This window comes from Ruditapes philippinarum, unplaced genomic scaffold (genome assembly GCF_026571515.1).
Source record: "Ruditapes philippinarum isolate M1 unplaced genomic scaffold, ASM2657151v2 ctg5495_1_1_1_1, whole genome shotgun sequence".
NCBI lineage: Eukaryota > Metazoa > Mollusca > Bivalvia > Venerida > Veneridae > Ruditapes > Ruditapes philippinarum.
Window position 1 is genome coordinate 6,960 of NW_026855602.1, and position 25,559 is coordinate 32,518.

At 33.9% G+C, this 25,559-nt stretch overlaps 1 protein-coding gene across 1 annotated transcript; it reads right to left on the bottom strand.

Moving 5' to 3' along the window:
- Window positions 1-927: 927 nt before the first annotated feature.
- LOC132743841 (uncharacterized) lies at window positions 928-25,464 on the bottom strand. The gene is made up of 10 exons (XM_060732414.1): window positions 25,416-25,464; window positions 25,040-25,120; window positions 18,259-18,324; window positions 17,775-17,834; window positions 7,355-7,417; window positions 5,976-6,038; window positions 4,792-5,376; window positions 4,269-4,481; window positions 3,506-3,564; window positions 928-3,095 (listed from the first exon to the last, which is right to left on the bottom strand). The coding sequence occupies exons 1-9, from the start codon at window positions 25,444-25,446 to the stop codon at window positions 3,524-3,526; spliced, it is 1,203 nt and encodes a 400-aa protein (XP_060588397.1). The 5' UTR covers window positions 25,447-25,464; the 3' UTR covers window positions 928-3,095; window positions 3,506-3,523.
- Between the last annotated feature and the right edge of the window lie 95 nt (window positions 25,465-25,559).

Below are 25,559 nucleotides of genomic sequence, written 5' to 3' on the forward strand. Positions count from 1 at the left end.
ATATATACCTAGATAAAGAAAAGGAAGTATTAACGAGAACCTTTTGATTCCTATTTTTAGATAATTTTTCCAAATCAATTTATTAAATTACCTTCTACTCCATATTGTCTTTTTTTGAAAATTAAACTTTTATGCTGAATTCTATCAAAACCATTTGAAATATCACGAAATTTTACACATGTCGATTCCCTGGAATCAAAAGACTTACACATGTGGTTATAAATGTCTTTTAATTGATAAAAAGTGGAATGTCCTAGAAGGAAACCCGATTGGTTTTTAAAAATAAGAGAATGTTCATTGAGATAGTTATTATTTATGCTTGTGCCCTAAACGAGAAAACAACGGGCGAAACTAATCAACACTGGAATTTTGATAGGAGATATAAGTGTTTATGAAGTCTACGTACGGGACGGTTTTTGAATTGTGATAGGCCTTAGATAATTATAGACGAAATATTATTCTGTTATTACCCTTTATCAGCTTTTAAGTGCTATATGTAACGCTGTATAACTGTATCTTACATACACTTATTTTCGTTTTGTTTTGTGATTTACTTCCTTATTAATAGGATGGTATCTTTCCTTAGTATTTATTTACAAGTATATGAATTGAGACATGTTGATAGTATATTCTATCTATAGTTTACGTTTTCTGATTGCTAAAATACTGTGTAACTTAATGATATATGTTTTATAAAGTGTAACATTGACCATTTGATTGTATTGTATGCTTTGTTATATGTACTGTGTATGCATGGACATATTGTCCAAATGTACTTTGAAATAAACTTGAAACTTGTATAATTTTACAAACTCAAGTGTCAACTTCTGAAGTAAAATCAGTAATATTACATTATTTAGACTCACTAAATAAAAATTTATACAATGATGTTCATCTGCAAAATGAATCAGTAAGATGTATATGTAATGAATCTTATTAATTTAATCTGCTTACTTTTAATCGTTTCCGACATATTAATTGATATTGATGATAAAATAGAATAATGAGCAGTTTTTCATCCGAATCGAGGCGACAAAGTGCTTTTTACGAAAGTTCAACGGAATAGCTATGCATTTGAATATAAATGTATTAAAATATTTCAGGTAACCTTTTCACTCCTAATACATATGATGCTTAGACGGAGGGCGATTATATGTACTCCGGAGCTTAAGGCTCATATGATTTTTGTAATAATACTATGACTTAAAACACATTTAAGGTCATTGAAAATAAAAGACAACTTTTGCCGATTTAGAAATATTTATTATATTGTAGACCCACAACCAAAAGAATATCCTAGGAAAATCAAATACATGTATGTATAAAAACATGATGATTAACATTTGAAAGGAAAATATATCACAGATGAGACGTCAAATACAAAGTTAAAGGGCAGACATACCCTAAGGGTTATTTGTTTTACCCTGATTTGTTCACATAACATTTTGTCATCATCAATAGTATAAACAAATTCTAGATCAGATTTCAAAATGCACTCCTGACTTAGTCAAACAAATGATTTAAATAAGCATTTTATTGACAGGGATAAAATAAGTACATGATTGAGTCATAGGTTGACGGCCAACTATTTCCGTCTTATTCATATTGTGAAGGAAACTGAAATGTATGTTTTGTACTGTATTACAGAAAGTGAAAAACCTGAGGTAAAAGAGGTGTACATGATTTTCATCATGAGATATAAAAAACTTGAAAACATATTTGCACCACTCTCTAAGACCTGAATTGTTTTACCTGATTTGTTCAAAAATCTGTTATTATAAATAAAAAAGCATTGAATTGACATATCACAGAGATAAAGTAAGAAAATGACGGAGTCATGGGGTGACGGCAAAAATATTATCCACATTGTCAAAAACACTAAAATGCAATTTTAGCACTGAATTACTTTAACTTTTAAAAGGAGACACAGGCAAAATTGTCATGTCTTAGTTTTGAATGTTTCATTCATTATTCTGTAAATGTCCTCAAAATAGATACAACAGGCAGTCAAAGGAACACAACTTTTCTCTTTATAAAGAAAAAAATGGAGGTAACCTTACTTGACCCACGTGGGTCAGGTTAGAGCGGTTAGATTTCACAATATATGTCACATTGAACTATGGGACCGTTTATGACTTAGACTTGTTTGAATCATAAAATATTGAAAACATATGGTATTGTAGCTTCCAGGGTTTGTTCACATAACTTGTTTTAAAACTACTCGGTGTTTATGTTTGCGTATAAATTCCGTTTAACATATGTAAATATATTTACTCTTCAAACCCAAAATATATGGAATTTATTCAGAAATTCATGCTAAGACTTTAAAAATGTCATTTTAGCATTCTTTTAGTACATAAGATCATTTCAATATTTTTGTCATTATTTTGCCTGAATATCCCTGTAAAAAAGGTGTAGATGATTTTCTTTATGAGATATAACAGAAACTAAAAAATAATTGCATGACTTTCCGATACCTGATTTGTTTTACCTGGTTTGCTCACATAGTGTTTTTTCACTATAAATAGTTTGAGATATATATTCATTCATTAACTTGATATAATGCATAAGTGCAATATTTATACAGTGTGCTTTAAATAAATGAATAAGTACAATATCTACAGAAAAAAGAAGCATCTTACAAATGCCTTATGACAAATAAAAACATGGTCCTCGCTTAAAAAACATTCAGAAAATTGAGCCATGGGTGGGCGTGAGTATGAATTATACACAAACGATAAGGTAGATAAACAATAAAAACGATGATATATTTCAATTCGTAAAGAAAAAACTCCCGACTCCAAGCAATGATTCAATATATAATATATGGTAATTTTCAAAAAAAAAAAAAAAAAAAAAAAAAAAAAAAAAAAAAAAAAAAAAAAAAAAAACACACACAAAAGAAACATTAAATGGTTCAAGCATTCGCCGAATTGTTTGGGTAGAATTAACAATTTACTTTGAGCAAAATGTTAACTTTTTACTGCAAACTGTCTTTAAACAATCAGCCTGTATATTTTGTAGACTGTTTCTTATTCACTTTATTTCGTTGTTGTCAAGAAATGTGTAATATCTGGTCCGTGTTAGTCATCATTCTGCAATATACAATTATTAATTATGATTTATAACAAATGTAATAATACCAGTAAATAAGAATTATAATATTATCATTCACATGAAGTCGTTACGTTGTCAATATTTTCAAACAGATACAAGATATATATTTAACAATTAATCTTTTAAAGTTTTACTCCTTTAAATGTATTGTAAAAATATGTATGTTTTATATTCAAAGATTTCAATACATGTTTATTCAACGTCATCAATGATGATAGCCTTTAGTAAGTAGTAGTAGCGATAAGAAAATTCTTCCTGAATTGAGTTGTAGCAATTTACTTAAACATTATTGGAGAAAGCTCAATGTCCACATTTGTACATGACGTAGTAATAAGATGGTTTGTATACTAGTTGTTAAATTAATGTAAATTTAATTTTAAAAACGCACATCTTGCATTCCCGTGTCTTAAATCTTTATCGAGTACAGCAACCTGTCATTTCTGTTTTCTGGAAAATAAAGTGAAAAAGTTTAAATAAAAAAAAATAAATCTGAAACTGATCTTTTCCTCCTTTCAAAATGGCAAACATGAGTTGTATAATATTTAGATAATGAGCTTAGAGCATGTTTGATATTTATCACCTGAAAAATTATGGCTGAATTTAGCATTATTTGTCAAAAAATATAGCAAAATGTAAACAAAGTAGTATTTTGAGTTCCATACACCATACCTCATCATTGTAATTGTATTTATTTCCAAAATAAAAAGTCCTCGTAATCGGTCAATTAGTAACGTTTTGAAAACTATGGACTACTAAGGACACTAGACATAATAATAAAAAAAATGAAATAAAAATAAAAGCATTTTTTGGGAAATAATTGGCCTTTAATATAAAATATGTGATGAATATTTGGAATATATATGGGGAATTGTCTTTAATATAAGAAATAGTTAAGGAAAGTCATTTGTTTGAAAATTGGGATGCTTAGTTGTTTCTTTGTTGAACGTTTTGAAACTGCTTTCTACAATGTCAATATTAAATGATTATTCACAACCCAGTACCATTTTTATTTAGAAAGTTAACGGTAAACAAGAAAACTTCAGAACTACCAGTAAAAGATATGAAAAGACAAAAAAAAAAAATTCATAACGTTTGTCAAGTTAGACATACATGTGCAAGGAAAAGAAATTAAAGAAAAATCTGATACTTACTCAAAGCTTCCATCATCTGAACAGCGTCGATAGATGTGGCCAGATTCGTTTGTCCTGCATTTAACTTTGTTAAAGCGACAGATATTTTCTTCAATGTCTCTTTTGCCTTGTCTGATTGCAGGTACCGTTTTAAGCGAGATAGGTCGGTTATACACGAATATCCAACTTTCAAAGCAAACGACCTTTCCCTCGGCAAGCGCACGAATTCCCCATCTATAATATAGACATACTTATTTCAATAAAGTATACGATAAATACCTTTATCAAGTTATTTTTAAAGAACAGTTAACAAAACAATCATTTTTGATTATTGTTACCGTTTCTCCAACAGCTATCATTTTTTAGTTTTAAAAGTAAAAATAAAATTATCAAAACAAGTATTTTTTCTGTTATTAAGATTAGAATATATGCCAAAAATGTATTTTACGAATCAGACATAAAGTCCACTGTTATAGTTAAGTCCTGCTATAAAAAAAAGCTTCTAGAGGTACAGGAATATACATTAAGAACAGATGAAGAATACCTATATAAGATTTAAGATTTCTTAAGCTTTCATCTGATATGAATGGGGCCAGCATTACGTCTATCCCTAAATCTCTCTGCAGAACCCCTGAAATCCTGTCCAACGCAATTTGAAAGCGAGGACTATTGAAGTATCTGAGAAAATTGTAGACTCCACTATACGTCCTACATTTCACCACAAATACCACACAGCCTTCTCCAGCGCTCATTATGAAGACATTTCCATTTTGCTGTATTTCAATACAGAGCTGCAAAATACCTTCTATTAATTCACGCGACCCATCTCCTAAGTCCACACGACGCAGTACACGCTGTACAATGGAATCTGTGTCAGATTGTGGTTCACGGTGATATCCAAGCGATTCGTTTGTGGCTTCTTGCATATTGTTTTGATTCAATCTTGTAGTTTTCCCGTCAGTTTGGGTATATTGTAGCTGTAATGGAGTTTCTGCTCTTTCTTCTGCTTGTAAAGCTGCTTGCAGATCAACACTAGCAATGACATTGTTGACTGTCCGTATTAAACTAGTCTCTGCTGCATCAGTGTGACTTGCATTGTCACTTTCGACATGGATCTTTGTATCTATGCCTGAGAAAAACAACAACAACATTACCCAGCTTTCTATATGTTGGAACATATTGTTCGCAGTTAACAGTGAATCATGAATACAGCTTTTCAGTCTTTTTAAGATTTGCAGCGATATTCATTTATATGAATTAATCAAAATATATATGTTGTAGGGAATATTTCCCAAATAAGAAAGTATGTTTTTAAGTTTCTAATCAGAAATTTTACTTGAAAAGTTTCACGATCGGAGAAGAAAAACTCATTTTTCGTATTAATATATGCATTTTGCAATTTAGGCTTTAAAGTAACACACCTTCATGCTGATTACATTCATTGATTATTCTTCACCGGTAGTGACCAGAATGTAGCTCGTATGATTTCGTTTATGCCCGTAGTCCATATTTCATAAAATGTTTTCGTTCCTTATTAAGATTTATTTCTTTACCAAATTACCCTTTCAAGAAAGTTAAAAGTGGAATATCTTTTCTTTACATTCAGGTAAGATTCATACGACAGAAGTTAATAAAAAAGGTAGAATTGCTGAGTTATTACTGTATGTATTGATAAGTAAAAAAATAGTATTACAATTTCAGCATAAAGTCAAAAATATAAGTACTAACTTTGCCAAGGATCTGAATTTTCATCAGTGTTATTCCGAAGTCTTATGAGTTCTTTGAGCAAATCTGTAAACAGAATAAAAGTTAAGCTTATTCAGCAAAAAGAATTTTTTTTAGATACAATAAGGAACCCGTTATACCTCATTAAAATCATTACATAAAGAATCTGCATAAAATATTTTGAAAAAAAAACATGCCCAAGTCGAATAAGGAATAAGGAATCAGTTCCTCATTCCTTATTCAACTCCGAGTAAGGAACAGAAGAAGATATGCAGACAGAACGCAATTGCAGTTATTTCTGATAAGTCTGCATAAGTATTGCAAGGATCAATCATTTGAATCATTGCATAAAGCATATGCATACAACTATTTGGAAAAACTGTTGAAGTCGAATAAGGAACAGAAAAAGATGACACCAGTTGCAATTATTTCTAATAAATCTGCATTAGACTTGCAAGGATCAAAGGTCGACATGTCCTAAATAAATGACAGTCGGCGACACATGTTTTTAACACCTCGTGATTGTGACAAAGGTAATTAAGGCTAATTGATACAAAATAAGGGGTGTTGTAACCGATTTGTTTATGATAATTTTGTTGATTTGCCGTTTATGGTAACGATAAAATAAAATAACTTGTGAAATAAGTGAAATATGCAAAAGTCAATAAAGATTGGCTTTTATGCAGACAGCTTTTATAACAACCGTGGTTCATGTAACGTGAATTGTTACAATGCTATCTATTTATAGAAATACTTGTACATGTGTATATTTAAGTAAATGACTACAAAAAAAATGCTGCTATAATTTTTTTTATTTCATTATCTTATAAATTCATTTTTTAAAATTAAATTCATCTCTTAATAAAAATACAAATATATTTTGAACATTGTTCAACAAGTTTGGTCTGATTGCCCAATCAAACACAACCAATTCCAATATGCATGAATATAAATTACCACAGTGTACCATTAATACTTAATTGAAAATACTGGAATAATAATTCTGAATATAACATATTCCACAAACAGATGTTTTAAAAAGCAATTATATTGACGTATTTATCATTCGACCGGTGTAAGCTAAAAAACCTCTTAGGCATATGATCAACTTAATAATAGTTCAACCTCGGTTGGCTCGAACTACCGATCTCTCGAACATATTTGCACAGGCCCTCCGAGTTCGAGCGAACGAAGTTCGACTGTATTAAAATCATTGCATAAAGCATCTTCATGAAAATATTTTAAAAGAAACAAACTTATATTGTATGTTAAATTGAAAAATAAGTTAAAAACAAATACAAACATGTATACAGTATGTATGACACGAGTTGTTAATTAAAGGAATTTTAGTAAAAAAAGTAAATGAGTAAAATACTTCTAACCTAAAATTTGATTAATCCCTTCTCTGTTTTCTGGATAATGTCTGTTTGTTAACGCTGCAGCTTCTAAAAATGAAAATGATAAATTGAAGAAAAAAACACACACAAAATAATAACCACCAGCAACAAAAGAAATAGAGGATATTCAATGAGTGTAGTTTAATATTAAATTTATTGAACGAGTTGAATAAAATCATATTATGTGAGCCTCTGGCGAGCAAAATATTGTTTTATTCAACGAGTTCAATAAATTTAATATTGAATCTACACGAATATAATATTCTGTTTATCACATATATAAAATAAGAACTGTTAATTGTTAAAATGAGTTATTTTTCAATGACGCGCCCATAGTGTAATGCTAACAGCGCGCTTTAACGCTACTACTTATAAAGATCGTTGACAGGTTACATGGCCCTATATAAACGGCTATTTGTAAATATAACACGAGCCGTTAGAGGAAAAAGTAAGATTTCTTCATGGATCGACAGCAGCCGTGTATATAAAACTGTATTAACGTCAAGATTATCCAATGAAAAAAGACGTTAAAAACGTGCAGTATTATAAAATGTTTCTATATAGCGGAAATGACGTCGTGTCAAAGTGTTATTACACTAGTGTAATATCGTTTTTAGCTCGACTATTCGAAGAATATGAGAGCTATTGTAGTCGCCCCGGCGTCGGCGTCAGCGTCCGCGTTGGTTAAAGTGTTTTGTAAAGTCAAATATCTCAATTTTTACTTGAGATATTCAATTGAAACTTACAATACTTATTTATAGTAACAATGTACATCAGATTGACAAGTTGGATAACTCTGCCTACAATATTGACAGAATTATGCCCCTTTTTAACTTAGAAATTTTTGTTAAAGTTTTTTGTAAAGTCAAATATCTCAATTATTGCTTGAGATATTCAATTGAAACTTACAATACTTATTTATAGTAACAAGGTACATCAGATTGACAAGTTGGATAACTCTGCCTACAATATTGACAGAATTATGCCCCTTTTTAACTTAGAAATTTTGGTTAAAGTTTTTTTGTAAAGTCAAATATCTCAATTATTGCTTGAGATATTCAATTGAAACTTACAATACTTATTTATAGTAACAAGGTTCATCAGATTGACAAGTTGGATAACTCTGCCTACAATATTGACATAATTATGCCCCTTTGGAACTTAGAAATTTTGGTTAAAGTTGTTTTGTAAAGTCAAATATCTCAATTATTGCTTGAGATATTCAATTGAAATTTAAAATACTTTTTTATAGTAACAATGTTCATCAGTTTGCAAAATTGCAAAACTGCCTGCAATATTTGCAGAATTATTTGCCCCTTTGAAACTTAGAAATTTTGGTTAAAAGTTAAAGGTCTTCAAAGATATTTACTTGAAACTTTACACATGCACTTAGGGTCATAATTGGTGGGTCATAATTGTATGTCACTGACCAAGTTCCATAACTCTATCTTGCATAAAGGCTGATTCATATCCCCTTTTCCACTTAGTCTCTTGGTTAATGTTTACATGCAAGTTTTACATATCTCAATAACTATTAAAGATATTTATTTAAAACTTCACATATGCATTTAGGGTCATAATTGTAGGTCACTGACAAAAATCCATAATTCTATCTTGCATTTAGGCTGATTTTTCTCCCCTTTTTCAACTTTAGAAATTCATGGTAGGGTTTTGCTTGTAAGCTGTTATCTCAATAACTACTGAAGGGTTTGTGCCTTTTTTGGGACACTTTTATGCATTCATAATAATAAATCAGTGATTTACTTGATAAAACATCTTAATAACAAGCCTTTGTACCTTTTCTGTCAAATTTATGTATTCATAGGTAATTAGTATTATTATACTAAATAAAACACCCTTGTGACATTACCTTCCGAATAGTCAAGCCAATACTGTATAATTAGACTCTCTCTAAGGCCTATAACATGAATTTATTAAAAAATTAGCCCTTTTGTGAACTTAAAATTTTTTTACATTATCAAGGCTCCTTTATTATCAAGCACTAAGAATAGTCGAGCGTGCTGTTCTACCGACAGCTCTTGTTATCAAAATGGCTTTATTACACTCCTGCGCCGCGGTTTATGTGATAAACGAATTTTGAATGTTTAAACACGATATAAAGGTTTATACAGCGCCGGACTACAAATAGATAGCATTGAGTGCATCAGCCAGGCCACACTTTCAATATCAATCATATCGCATTTAAAATCAGCTAGATGAGAAAACAACAAGGGACACAAGGAAACTGTCATCAAAACAGTATGAAACAACATAGACATACATCTGAGGAACACAGAGGGGCACCGCCTTGGAACGGTCAGCAGCACAAGTACTGCTGGGGAGTTTAAACCGGTTAATAGTGCAACAAACCTCACTCATAGCCCTTACATTTTCCTATAAACGAGACATATGGAACGCCTGGACTGTCTTATGTGTAGAATGACTGATATACATGGTTAAATGTCATTCTATTGTCTCCGAGATACAATATGCTGGGTCAAAATCCCAATATACTGGGTGGAAATCCAAATGCGCTCAGTTATTGAAATGTAATGTTGTGTGCTGATTACATTTTATTCAGTCAAGTCAATGTATTGTCGGGTGCATAAGTCGTTCTGTTCAGTTCTTAAAACAAAAAGGCATGTGGTAACACAATTATGTTGAGTTAAGAAGATATGTTGTAGGGTGTGACAGTTATTATGTTCGGTTAAAATAGCTCTTCTCATCATGTTCAACCATGAAAATAAACAGTTGAGTGGTACTATTATTTCGTTTGGCCGCGGCAGTGTATTATTGGGTGATAATTTTATTATTTTCAGTTGCAATGACATGCTGTTGGGTGCTTAATTCCTTCTGTTCAGTTGTGAAATAGAACTGTTGAATAGTACTATCATTATGTTCAGTTCAGATGATGTACTGTTCGGTGCAGAGGTCATTATGTTCAGTAGAGAACACAAAATGTTGTGTGATACCGTCATAATGTTCAGTTCGTTCAGTTCAGATGATATACTGTTCGGTGCAGAAGTCATTATGTTCAGTTCAGATGATGTACTGTTCGGTGCAGATGTCATTATGTTCAGTTCAGATGATATACTGTTCGGTGCAGAGGTCATTATGTTCAGTAGTGAACACAAACTGTTGTGTGATACCGTCATTATGTTCAGTTCAGATGATGTACTGTTCGGTGCAGAAGTCATTATGTTCAGTTCAGATGATATCCTGTTTGGTGCAGAGGTCATTATGTTCAGTAGTGAACACAAACTGTTGTGTGATACCGTCATTATGTTCAGTTCAGATGATATACTGTTCGGTGCAGAAGTCATTATGTTCAGTTCAGATGATATACTGTTCGGTGCAGAAGTCATTATGTTCAGTAGTGAACACAAACTGTTGTGTGATACCGTCATTATGTTCAGTTCAGATGATATACTGTTCGGTGCAGAAGTCATTATGTTCAGTTCAGATGATGTACTGTTCAGTGCAGATGTCATTATGTTCAGTTCAGATGATATCCTGTTTGGTGCAGATGTCATTATGTTCAGTAGTGAACACAAACTGTTGTGTGATACCGTCATTATGTTCAGTTCAGATGATATACTGTTCGGTGCAGAGGTCATTATGTTCAGTAGTGAACACAAACTGTTGTGTGATACCGTCATTATGTTCAGTTCAGATGATATCCTGTTTGGTGCAGAGGTCATTATGTTCAGTAGTGAACACAAACTGTGGTGTGATACCGTCATTATGTTCAGTTCAGATGATATACTGTTCGGTGCACAAGTCATTTGACAATGCGCTGAGTGGTCATACAATTATGTTGGGTTCATTCGGATATCTTCGCGTCAAACAAGATGGCGGGCGGGAGCAACTAATTTCCATAGGTCACGTCGAGGCTAATGACCACTAAATTGCCAAAACAATTTTCTTCCCCGTAAATACCATCGGGAGCTTAAAAACGTTATTTCCATAAATTGGACAGATCGTATGGCATATTTAATACCCAATGGGTATTTTATCAAGTTAATTTATGACTATACTATACTGTTACAGTCATAATGGGTACAGTATATAAAACTTAAAATATGGGTAAGGGTAGCCTGTTCAAGTCACACATGACCACCGTAAATAAAACTTAAAATATATGTGTTGGTAACTTTTTAGACTCACAAGTGGACACATCAAACGAAATTTCAAATATGAAACATAATATACAAGTAAGGCAAACCTATTTGAGTCACACATGGCAACAGTTTATGGAACGTTAAATATAAGTATGGAAACCCCATTTGAGACACACATGACCACAGTAAATGGAACATTATATATAAGTAAGGGTAGCCTAATATAGTCAAACATGGCCAAAATATAAAGAAAATTCTATATAAGTAAGTTAAACCTAATTGAGTCACACATGGCCACAAGATATTAGACATACTGTTTAACTCAGGGAAATGTATTTGAGTCTAATTTTATTAGGCTACCCTTGCTTATCTTACTTATATATAATTAATGTTCCATATACTTTAGTCATGTGTGACTCAAATAGATTTCCCTTACTTAAACATAATGTTCCGTATATTTTGGCCTAGTGTGACTCAATTAGGTTTCCCTTACTTATATAGAATGTTCTTCATAATGGGGGTATGTGTGACTCTATTGCGCTACCCTTACTTATATTTAATGTTCCATATACTGTGGCCATGTGTGACGCAAATAGGTTTCCCTTACTTAAATATCATGTTCCATTTATTGTGGTTATGTGTGACTTAAATGGGTTACCAACACATAGATTTTAAGTTGCATATGCTGTGGCCATATGTGACTTTAATAGGCTACCCTTACTTATATGGTCCATATACTGTGGCCATGTGTGACTCAAATAGGGTTCCCTTACTTGTATATGATGTTTTATATTTTAAATTTCGTTTGATGTGTCCATTTGTGACTCTTATAGGTTACCAAACAGATACATTTTAAGTTTTATTTACGGTGGTCATGTGTGACTTTAACATGCTACCCTTACCCATATTTTAAGTTTTATATACTGTACCCATTATGACTGTAACAGTAAAGCATAGTCATGAATTAACTAAATAAAATACCCATTGGGTATTTAAAAGTCCAATTTATGAAAATAACGTTAATAAGCCCCCGGAAGAAAATTGTTTTGGCAATTTAGTGGTCATTAGCCTCGACGTGACCTATGGAAATTAGTCGCTCCCATCTTGTTGCCCGAAAATATCCGAATGAACCCAACATAATGGTGGTATCACACAACAGTTTGTGTTCACTATTGAACATAATGACCTCTGCACCGAACAGTATATCATCTGAACTGAACATAATGATAGTACCAAAAAACAACTGAACATAACGACCTTTGCACCGAATAATACATTGACCTGACTGAAGAAGATGATATCAGCACACAAGATAATGATAGTACCATTTAAGATAATGATTGTATCATTTAACAGTTCTATTTCACGACTGAACAGAGGGAATAAAGCACCCAACAGCATGTCATTGCAACTGAAAATAATAAAAGTATCACCCAATACATTGTAATACACTGCCTAAGCCAAACAAAATGATAGTACCACTCAACTGTTTATTTTCATGGTTGAACATGATGAGAAGAGCACCAAACAGCATATTATTATAACCGAACATAATAACTGCAACACCCTACAACATATCTTTTTAACTCAACATAATTGTGTTACTACATGCCTGTTTGTTTTAAGAACTGAACATAATGACTTATACACCCGACAATACATTGACTTGACTGAATAAAATACAGTCAGCACACAACATAGGACTTCAATAACTGAGCACATTAGGATTTCCGACCAGCATTTTGTATCTCGGACTCAACAGAAAGACATTTAACCAGGTATATCATTCATTCTTAACATAAGACAGTCCAGGCGTTCCATAGTGACAGTCTAAATAAAATAAATCCCAAGTGAAATTCTAACAGTTATTATGGTTACAAAAGGTTAAATAAGTAAAACACCAAAATGATCATGTAGAAACATATAAAAGTAAACCCAATGACCATATCAAAAGTACTCAATGTCCTAAAGGAAGACAGAGTAACAAGAAAATCACCTACAAGGGCCCGACGAAGCAAGGCAGAAGACGAACATTAAGATAATTCAGTCCAAAAGGGCTTTAAGAACTGTCAATCATAGAGTCTCCAACTTGGTCCGTCAGATGTAATCAAAAGAGGAATTAAAGCCTAGTGTCCAACTGTATAAGGGTTGAGCACTAAGCATGCAGTATGTCTTTAAATAGTAGGGTCATAACCTCTTTTAATAAAACGTTTAATGATTTTAGTAAAAACAGCAGAAAAATTACCATGACCCAAAATCTTACGAAGTTTGTAAATCATATCGCCATAAAAACCAGGCAGGCTAATCCCTTGTCGCAAAAGAGTTTTTTAATCACTATTGAATTTTGGAATTTAATCAAAATTACGATTGTAAAATTATTTCCGTAATTTATGATAGCGGTAGCCCTGTTTTAGAAGCTTGCTGGTTATGAAATTATTCCGCTTGTTGAAATCCTTTACGTTGCTACAAGCTCTGGCGAATCTAATTAACTAAGAAACATATACCCCGTAAGATGTTGCATGGGGTATGTCTCCATCTAAATGTGGATTATTAACTATACAAAAGTCAAAGTCTTCTCTTTTATCATAGATTTTCGTGTGAATAGAATTGTTGTTGATAGTAAGATCCAAAAATGTTGTGCTAAATTTCAAGAGTTCGTTTTATTAAGTTGTAGTTCATGGGGATAAATGTCAGACACCATTTGATCAAAATAAGAATTATCTAAATTAAAAATATCATCAAGGTATCTGGAAGCATTATAAAAACCTTGTTTACAATTCAATGTATCATAAAAGCAATTTACTACTAATAATAATTATTATAAAAATAGTAATAAAATCAACTACATGTAGGAAACTTTAATAGTAATACTATGATTTCCAAATATGTCATATATCTTACAGTCTAATCTAGAACTACCTTCCGATGCTTATAACTATAGGATCGATTGAGCTTAAATTTTCATTATGCCCATCCAAGTGCAGATGGACTATGAGCATCAAAAAATCAAAATATTTTGACATTTTTGCCATAACTATTTTCACCTTTATTACCAATTACCAATTATTACCATCAACAGTAGAACTGCCACTGTCATGGTGTGAATACCCCGCATACCACTTTGTTAGAATCAACAGTTCTCATTTAGAGCTCAAGGACAACCCCCTGCCAAATCTGAAAGAAGTAAGCCAGTGCATTGCTAAGTTATGTTTTCTACATGTTTTTAGTGGCAAAGATCAAAGTGACCTTTACCTTTGACCTACTGACCTCAAAACTGAAACTGCCACTGCATGACTTGAATACCCCTCCCCATTCATGAAGCTTTGCCAGGGGTGTATTTATATGATGAATATATGAGAACATTATTATATGCTTCAAATGTCAAAATCAATACACTTGTGGACAGGCTTTCTTAAGCATTTGAGCAGACAAGCATATTGTAGTAAAAGCCCCTGTGACCTTGACCTTTGACACAGTCAACTAAAATCAACAGGGGCATCTACTAGTAAAATCCAACCTCAATACCAAATATAAAGACTGTTAATCAAAACATTCTTAAGCAATTCAGCGGACAAGCTTTTTGAACTAAATGTCCCCGTGACATTGACCTATGACTCAGTGACTTCAAAATCAATAGGGGTCACTTAATGGTCAACCAACTTCCATGCCAAATATGAAAACTGTGGGTCACAGGATTCTTAAGTTATTGGGCGGTGACCTTTGACATAGGACATAGAGACCTTCAAATCAATAGGCGTCATCTATAAGTCATAATCAACCTAAATACCAAATACATGTATGAAGTATATTGACTAAAGCATTCTTAAGCAATAGGGCGGACGACCTTTTTGAAGTCAAGGCCCCTGTGGCATTAACCTTTGACCCAGTGACCTAAAAATTGAGGGTCAACTAATGGTCATTACTAACCTCCATATCAAATATAAAGACTGTGGGTCAAAAAAATCTGAGGTTACTGAGCACAAGCTTTTTGAAGTCGAGGCCCCTGTGAGTTTGACCTTTGACTCAGTGATCCAAAATAAAAAAACTTATTGTTCTGACTAATCTCTGTGCCAAATATGAAGACTGTGGGTGAAAGGATTTTTAAGTGATTGGGCGTTTAAGCTTTTGACCTTGACCTTGATCTGTTGACCTAAAAAACAATAGGGGTCATCTACTAGTCATAACCAATCTACCTCAATACCGAACATGAAGACTGTTGACCAAAACATTCTAAAGCAATTGAGCGGACAAGCTTTCTTGAAGTAAAGGCCCCTGTTACCTTGACCTTTGACCCGGTCACCTCAAAAGCAAAAGGGGTTATCTTATGGACATGATCAACGTCCATGAAAAAAATGAAGAGTGTGGGTCAAGCAATCTAAAGTTATTGGGCAGACAAAGTTTTTCAAGTCAACGCCCCTGTGCCCTTGACCTTTGACCCAGTGACCTCAAAATCAATAGGGGTCATCAAATATTATTGACTAACCTCAATGCCAAATATGAAGACTGTGGGTCACAGGATTCTTAAGTTATTGGGCAGACAAGCTTTTTATAGTCAATGCCCCTGTCACCTTGACCTTTGACCTGGTGACCTCAAAATCAATAGGGGTCACCTACTTATCATAACCAATAACAATACCAAATATGAAGACTGTGGGTCAAAGGAAATTTACGTTATTCGGCAGAGAAACTTTCTTTAGTCAAGGCCCTTGTAACCTTGACATTTAATCAATGACCTCAAAATACAAGAGGTCATTAAATGGTCATGACTTATCTCCGTGCCAAATATGAAGACTGTGGGTCATAGGATTCTTAAGTTATTAGGCGGTAAAACTTTTTATAGTCAAGGCCCCTGTGACCTTTACTTTTGACCTGTTGACCTAAAAAGATCAATAGGGGTCATCTACTAATCATGACCGATCTTCATACCAAATATGAAGATGTGGGTCAAAGGAATCTTAAGTTATTGGGCGGACAAGGAAAACACGACGGCAGGCCGGACGGACAAGCTGATTCCAGTGTTTCTCCCCCTAGAGGTATAGAAATTATCAATTATCTAACTTCTTAAAAGTATTGTTCAGAATGTATCGCTTAAAAGGAGTCTGGCAGTTTTTTTTTGTAATTAAGCTCGTTTTTAGCTCGACTTTTCTATGAAAAGGGGAGCTATCCTACTCGCCCCGGCGTCGGCGTCGGCGTTGGCGTCACACCTTGGTTAAGTTTTTCGTACCACCCCACTTTATTTCAGAAGTATTACAAGTATGGCTTTGAAACTTACCATACTTGTTCACCATCATAACCTCCATCTATAGACAAGAGTACATAACTCTGTCAAGGTTTTTGACAGAATTATGGCCCTTTTTTGACTTAGAAAGTGTATTGAGCTTGGTTAAGTTTTTTGTACCACCTCACTTTATTTCAAAACCATTGGAGGTATTGCTTTGAAACTGACCATACTTGTTTACCATCACGACCTTCATCAACAGACAAGAGGACATAACTCTGTCAAGTTTTTGACAGAATTATGCCCCTTTTTGACTTAGAAAATACATTGAATATGGGTAAAATCCACTTATTGCCTTAACCCTTTGAGATATTGCTTTGAAACTTTTAATGCTATTTCACATCATTACCCCCATCTGTACGCAAGAGAAGGTAACTCTGTCAAGGATTTGTTTTAAAAATTAAGGCCTTTTATCGACTTAGAATCTTGGTTAAGTTTTTAGTACCAGTCCACTTTTTGACTGAACTGTTTGAGATATTAATTTGAAAGTTGGAATACTTGTTTACAATCATGATTCCCAAACATGTCCAGGAGAAGGTAATTCTGTCAAAGATTTTATTTGAATTATGGCCCTTAACTGTCAATGTTTTGTATTATAGGCAAGCACTAAAAAACTTAAAAAATCTAAAAAAATTCATTCCTATCCACTTGTTCACTTTACCATAAATTATGTCATATAAACATTGCTGTAATATTCAAGGGTATCAAACAACTAGTTCACTTTAAAAATACAGAGATTCTTGTATTGCCTTTTACTGCAAAAACTTTTTTTATTGGCAAGCAATAAAAAAGTCGAGCGCGCTGTCTTACGGACAGCTCTTGTTATATTATATTATAAACAATTTTCTTTATTACTTATTAATCAATTACCATAACAATGTTATTAAGTCAGCTTAATATCACACACATGAGTATACTGCCATTTTAAATATGTTGTTTGATTTTGTTTGGTAAATAAGTGAAAAAGGCCAAATGGTAAAAATATAATTTCAAACAGGCATTTCACCATTTTCATTTACGTCTCCTGTTACTTGAATACTTCTTGCCAGTTGACCGGATGCCGCAACTAGATTGAATATAAATAATGTTTCTGACCATTTCATGGTTTAAAAATGAAATAAATAAACAATAAAAGATACAATTCACCCACTAAAATATGTTATGAAACTACATGTACATATATCAAACATATATTTGCATCAGTTTGTATGTTTACATCAAAAGTATAAAAAATACAAAAAGACGCTTTACTTGTTTTTAACATTATCTTAAAGGCAGACAAATTATTCGAAAATGAATGTTTGATTCTTTTTATTACAAGTAAATGCATTAAGATGAATGAAAATAAACTTGTTTTGACAATTTTAAACTTTCTTTTGCATCAGTCTGAAAAATGAGTACGGTCACGTGGTAAAAATAACTTATTTAATTAAATAAAAGGGAATTTAAACTTTTATTTAATAGTTTGATATAAGTTTTCAAGCAAGCACCTTCACTGCTATCGCCTGCTTCTCCTGTAAATTTCAAATTCATGAGCAGCTGACCGGATGTTGCAGCTAAATGGAATATAAAAATATATAACATATTTAAATTCCTTCATATCATCAAATAAATAACATTCCCTAGATATATAATAATATCTTAGAAACAGGCAGTTTTTATTGAAAAAAGAATGTGTAGAACCATTTCAAATTATTACATGAAAAAAGTTTTGGTACATTTACCTTCATTTTATTGAATAGTATCGTCGGTAATCAGGAAAAAAGATAATTTCATTTTACATCGCAAATTTGTGTCACTTTTATATTTAAATGTTGTTTTTTTATTTGCCTGTCATAGTCTATAAATGACATTTAGCTTTTAGCTTCAGGTCAACAAATGCTTCGTATTTACAATACGTAGAAAAATATTTTATTTTTTAAAATCGTGTCATATTAGTTTTGCATAATAATATATGTAAAATATGATACACAAGAAAAAGGGGCTTTGCACAATTAGTGATCACTTGTGTAGAATAATTATAAAAAAGAGAGAAAAAATGTATATTGATTTTAAGATCAAGAAAGAGTCAGTAGTGAAGGGGGGCACTATGGGCTGAAACTTATGGGCTGGAAACTTATGGGCTGAAACTTATGGGCTGGAAACTTATGGGAAGGGCACTATCGGCTGGACAGGGGAAACTTATGGGCTGGATAGGGAAACTTATGGGCCTGTGATGGGAAACTTAAAGGTCTGTGTAGGGAAACTTATGGGCCTTTAATAAATGGATAGGGTACACTTAAACCCCCTTGACTAATACATAGATAACAACAATGTTGTGTGTACACATTTTTTATTAAACAAACATTTTTTATTGAACAAACATTCTTCATTAAACAAACTTTTTAATTAAACATTTTGAACAAGATAAACAAGATCATTTAAAAAAAGCATATTAAACAACGTTAGAAATACAGATAATCATGGTTTAATACATACAAGTCAAACATGGGCATTGGATTAATGTTACTGTAATAGCTAGTACAGCATTGTGCATCAGGTTTAGGTAATTGTCTAGCTTTCATGTACAACTGTCCATACACTTGTTTGAACCATTCACAGACTTGTTTGTCATTTTGATTGTAATATTTCGGTTCATATTGAAAAGTCCTTGTTAACACAGAATCGAGATCCTTTCCTTGAGCTAAAGTATCTAAAGCGAATATACAGTACATGACACTATTTCCACTTTGATATCTGACCTGATTGTAAGTATAGGATCTGGAATTCTTTTCCAGGAAGGGTTGAATATGTTCTTTCAAAGGTGGTAATCCGTACGAATCAAAATAAATCGCCTTATTTTCTTTAAAGAAGAGCATCACCTAATGTTCTCCAGGCTGATTGGCGTTATGTGTGTTGACAATGTAAGCTCTTGATGTGTTTTGCTCTGGAAAATGATCCTTGGGGCATACCACTCCATGAAGTGATCATAATCGAAATGATTTATCGAGAATGTGTAATTCAATAGTGTCCATTTTCTAAGCGAGTTTCTTTTTTTCTTTCCATGCACTGATCCAAAGCTGATCGAGGTCTGTGTGATATGTGTTGAATTGTTCCTTTATATCTTTCAGCCACTGTAGATTAGTATCCGTGAGATAGGCAGGTTGACAGTTAATAGTACTCTAGTGGTAAATAAGGAGCCGTGTATGTCTGGAAATCGTGCATATTGGCCCAAAACGGAAACCATCCTTTTGCCATTTCAGTCAAACCATATGTTTGATAGGATAGGATAATGTTCTGTCCATTGTGCATCTTGCATGGCTGTCATGGTGGGTGGCACAAAAGTAACACCAAGCTCTGTTTTACTACACTCGCAAGATCCGTGTTGCATCATCGTTGTTCTAGTCAAAGATATCGATCGGTCTTGAAGACGTCTTGAGACGTTTGCTTCGTATAATTCGCTGAAGTGGATTGCTCCGACGACGCCGCTTGGTTGTGAAATGAGGTGTTTTCTTGTGCGTCGGTTTATTTATACGTTTTGTTGCTCGACGAGGTCTTCCTCCTCTGGCACGCTTGTTGAGTGATCTGCCCAATTACAATGCTGCTGTTTTTCCAATGTTTTCAATAGCTTGTATGCCACGAGTCTTCAAAACCTGTTTCGGACTTTTGCCTGTTAAAAGTACATCGGTGATAGCGCCTGTGCCTTGTCTAACTCCTTCATTTTTTATGGCTCTCATCTGATTGAAGAGGTGTTAGAAGAGGTGCAGTAGATTTGATGGCCGAGTGAAACAAAGACCCTAGACCATGACCATATTGTCGGGGAACACCTCTATAAACGGGATACATGATCAATGTGTTTTCTTTCTAAAATGAAACTTGACCATAGACTTGCCTTCTACAAAATGAACGACTTCGCCTGTGTCATCCGTTATATTGATTTCAATTTCATCAAAATTAGATTTGAAGATGGGGATGTAATGCATATTTAAAAATTCTTCATGAGTATGATTTGAATTTTTTCCAGTCGATTCAAAAGGTACCACTCGAAGTATGGGTGCCTCAATGTTTCCGAGGAAAGTAAAATCGGCCATATTGGAATAAATGAATAAATGATTGGTGCCTACACCATAAATCGACACCATAAGGAAAGGGATTTGTCTTGTTGGGGTAAATATCACCCATCATACTCACACCTCCTAATTTCATGTGTAATTTTTGATGAAACTGTAACCCCATCTCAGCATGGCTGCTGTTAAACATGACACGTTTCTTGGGTATGGAATAACCAATATGAAAAATCATGTCATTGTCATGTAAAAGTTGCCCTACAGCTTTTTGAATGGCTTCATCAATTTCGGTGATGAGGCGTTCTGGGGAGGAAAACACCCACAATGGAATACAACACGCATAACATTACTCCAAGCTTTGTTGCATGCTTGTGCCAAGGTACATGCTTCTATGAATGAATCAATGTCATCACTGGCCAGTAACTGGTATCGAAACTCGCCACAACATTTTCTTAAGATATCTACGTCCGACTTACAGTACGTCTCCATCGCTTTTTGAAAATCGAACATGAATTTGTTCTCGACTTTCTCATTATACCAGGCTAGAAACTTGTCTCTCGATTCGGGTTTCATACTTCCAAGTTAATAGTACTCTAGTGGTAAATAAGGAGCCGTGTATGTCTGGAAATCGTGCATATTGGCCCAAAACAGAAACCATCCTTTTGCCATTTCAGTCAAACCATATGTTTTTGGAAAAGCGACTAGCGGCATGGGGATTAAACTCATAGAGTCAATGAGTCGTACTTGATGTGCTTCCAGCATGATGATTTTACTACCGTTCATGATCAGTTTCGGCTTGACTGTACCGTGTGTCACTAAATACCTCAATATAAATTGTGCATCATATCCTTGAGCATTATGAGCAATCGCTGTAGCGCCTTGGTGTATCGGTTGAAAGAGCCACGTACAAAAGTCTTGTAAGGTTTGATCCCCACGAAAAATGACCTCTCGTTGCCCCGGCACTTGATCACATTGTATACACGGTTCAGTGACTGCTTCTCTTATGCATTCATGACAAGCCCTCTGTGCCACACAGAAATTAGGAATATGTTCACCACTGTCAAATCGGCATTCAAAATCGTAAAAGATGAAAGGCACCTCTGGTTGCTTCTCTTTTTCTGGAGATTCATACTTTGGAATGTAGCACTCATGATCAGCATTCACCACTTGTTTACAGTAGTAACACTTTTTAGTCCCTGGACACAGATGCGATTTTCTTGTGCCTACGACCATTTGATTGCATTGTTTACACACCCATACCGATTGACATATATTCTTCTTATGTTTACCTTTTACTTGTTTATGTTTCTGAAAGCATTCATCACTAGTGAAAAACCGCAAACAATCCATGCACTGTCTGTTTCGTACAAATTTACATTTCGTCGTAGAATAACACTGGCATAAATGTTTACATTGATGCTGTTCTTTACATTTGTAGGCTATATCACAATAATGACAATAATAGCATCGGCCTAAGAATCCCGTGATAGACTTTATCGTATCAAAATGTTCTTGATGAAAATAAATGTAAATGGCTGTACTGTGCTCTGTCATCTGCGGCGGTGTAAATAACATCTCGCAATTTGCGTGCTGTGCTCGTATTTTAATCACGTATTCTGGATACAGTATAGCTTGTATCTGCTGATATTCCTCGATCCCACATGGTTGATCGTATCGTATGCCAGCTTGATCCAATAAAGCTTTAGCTTCTGCCTCTTGTAATGTTTTATCCGATTTTCGTATACTTTCCCATTTTTTCTTCCATTCAGCGGTATCTTTTTTCTGAGCGTGACATATGCCTACTACAATAGCACGTGCTAAACACATACAGTCTTTTGAATTTTTGATTTGAATGATACTTCTTTTCACTTTAGTCATATTTTCAATACTTATATGTGATCCGAAATGCATATTTCGCCGTCGTCCAGAGCCTTCAGGCATAGAAATATGTGTTATTTCAGCATGCATTTCTCCATCATGAACGTTAAAGCTGTCGTTACTCTGCATAACACGTTCAATTTCGTTGAGCAGCGTTTCCCCTGTCACGTGATTCACATCATCAAACGGAATATGAATCCCGAATTGTAAATCGGGATGTGAAATCGATATCCGTACTTTGTCTCGAGCTTTAGCACGGCACTGTTTTTTCATCTCCTCCACTAAGCTGTTGAATAAATCATGCGTAAATTCAAACGGCCGATCATAGCTGTCAAATGTCACATCATACACTTTACTTTGTGTCTTGAATTTTGCATTCTTTCTTTCTTTGACCTACATTCAAAAACAAAAAGTAAATATCACGTATCTAAAAAATCAAAAATCGGATTGACCTACATTCAAAATGTAAAATATTAAAAATGCAATCTGATTGGATAAAACTTACAGCAACTATTTCTGTACATGAAATATTTTTATTTTTGGAAATAGATATGAATTATTATAAAATTTTATACTTAACAAATTTTTAGATCTAATATGAATTAAGATCTATATATGAAAAACGGGACTCTATATATTGACTCTTGATCTAGTTTTATAAATTAATACAGGGGCTTAGACTATATCATGACTTACATGTTTGTTTGACAATATGTTGAGGTATTTCTTCTCGAAAATAGTTGGGTGGCCCTGAAAAGGGCCGTTTGTAGGCAAATGCCATATCCTGGCACTCACTCTCAGGGCAGTACTGGAGCTTGGCCCACTTATTTTAACTTGGGCCAAGCTTGAGGTGAAACTCCGGCTCATCGTCTTCCGGAGCTCCAGTCCTCCCCGTCTATAATGATGACATCATCTCAATCATGAACTGACTGACGGGGAGTCTGGGGTTCAGGCTCCCGCTCCGGCGTCACCTCCATTTTCCTTCTCTCCTCTTGTTCTCTTCTTCTGTCTTCTTCCTCTCGCCTTCTCTCCATCTCCACCCTCTGCAACCGCTCCACCTCTTGCTGTAACTCCAGCACTGTCTTGCCCAGTCTACTATAAAGGGTCATGACCCTATCCATTCTCGACTCAAGATCTGGGTAAGGCATGTCTGAGTTTTTTTCACATTAAAACATTAAAATTCACGTAATGATCTATCATAGCTCTCATTTGATTGGTCCATAACACCATGCCATCTTTGTCATAATTGGTTATCATGATATCATAATTTTGATATCATAGTTAATGTGAAATGAGGTCAATCCGATCCCGTGCCTATATAAAGAGCGGACTACCATCAATGTTCATCATTTGTCAACATGGCACACACCTTACCACACACAATGGGTAACATTAAGATGGTTGAAGAAAACATTGCGGAGATTAAAGCTCTTGACTCAAAAGTCTACAACTGTATGCTGAAGTTCATACACTGGTGGAACAAGAGATGGAAAGAATGATGTACCGTTGTAGAAATACAGAGACCATGCAACAATATGCTCAGTCATATAGAGAAAAGTCCGAAAGAGAGTTGAGAGAGGAAAGACTCAAACAGAATGATAGACAAAATGAAAGAAGGAAGCGACAGCTACGATTCATGCCCTACTACATGTACTATGAGATTGTTATCCCTTTAGGTCACCATCAGCAACAACGGCAAACTGAACAGACCAGTACTGAACCACATAGTACTGAGCAGCGAACCAGTGAGCACACTGAGCAACAGTGAGCAGCGAAGATATATATATAGCCAGTGAAGAACTGATGTACTGTTGTAAATAAAAAAATAAAAAAAAATAATAAAATAGAAAAAATAAAAAAGGTTCTTTTTAGAACCAACACAATTCTTCCCGAAAGAATATATCTTTCATATATTGTCAACCCAATTAATTTATATACTGTATTGATATTGAAAGTACAACTCATGTATACTGTACACGATTCCTGGAATTTAAATTTTGTTTATTTGAAGTGTAGTACACACCGATCAATATATACATGACAGCACAGGCTAAAAAAATGGCTATTTTTAGAACACAATACTCGCATTATATGATAAACATGTAAGAGAGTTTAAGTGTACCCTTTCCATTTTTTAAAGGCCCATAAGTTTCGCAACACAGGCCCATAAGTTTCCCATCACAGGCCCATAAGTTTCCCTAACCAGCCCATAAGTTTCTCCTATCCAGCCCATAGTGCCCGGCCCATAAGTTTCCAGCCCATAAGTTTCAGCCCATAAGTTTCCAGCCGATATGTTTCAGTCCATAGTGCCCCCCCCCCCACTTTCACTCCTCGAGTCAACTCATACCGGTATCCCTGGTTTCAACAAGTGATTTCAGACTAGTTTCGTCTCCCTGGTCAACATCATTATTCCGTAGAAAAGTTGTACCTAACAAGAGATAGAATAAGAAGCAAAAGTTGCTCGAAATTATACTTTTTATATTCATTAGATATATCAAATCAATTGCACGTACTTTTGGAATTTAGACCGATTACATATAATAATATAGATTCAACAATAAATAAAAAATTAAAGCTATATTGCCAAGCGAGGAAAATTTAGGAAACAGGAAAGCAAATAATGAAGCTTTTGTGAGAAAAGTTTTTTTTGAAGCGAAATGGATCTTAGGGGTTTCTAAATTGCAATGATCTTCAATGTATTGCATGCCTCCTCAGATACCTACCTTCTAATCCTAGGCGTGACACCTGTCCCATAACAGTATAAAAATACACTTTTATTGAAAGCATTTTTTCACAACAAGTGATTATGAAAAATTAAAATCAGTACTAGTATTTAAAAACAACATAAAAATATATTTGTTGTTACA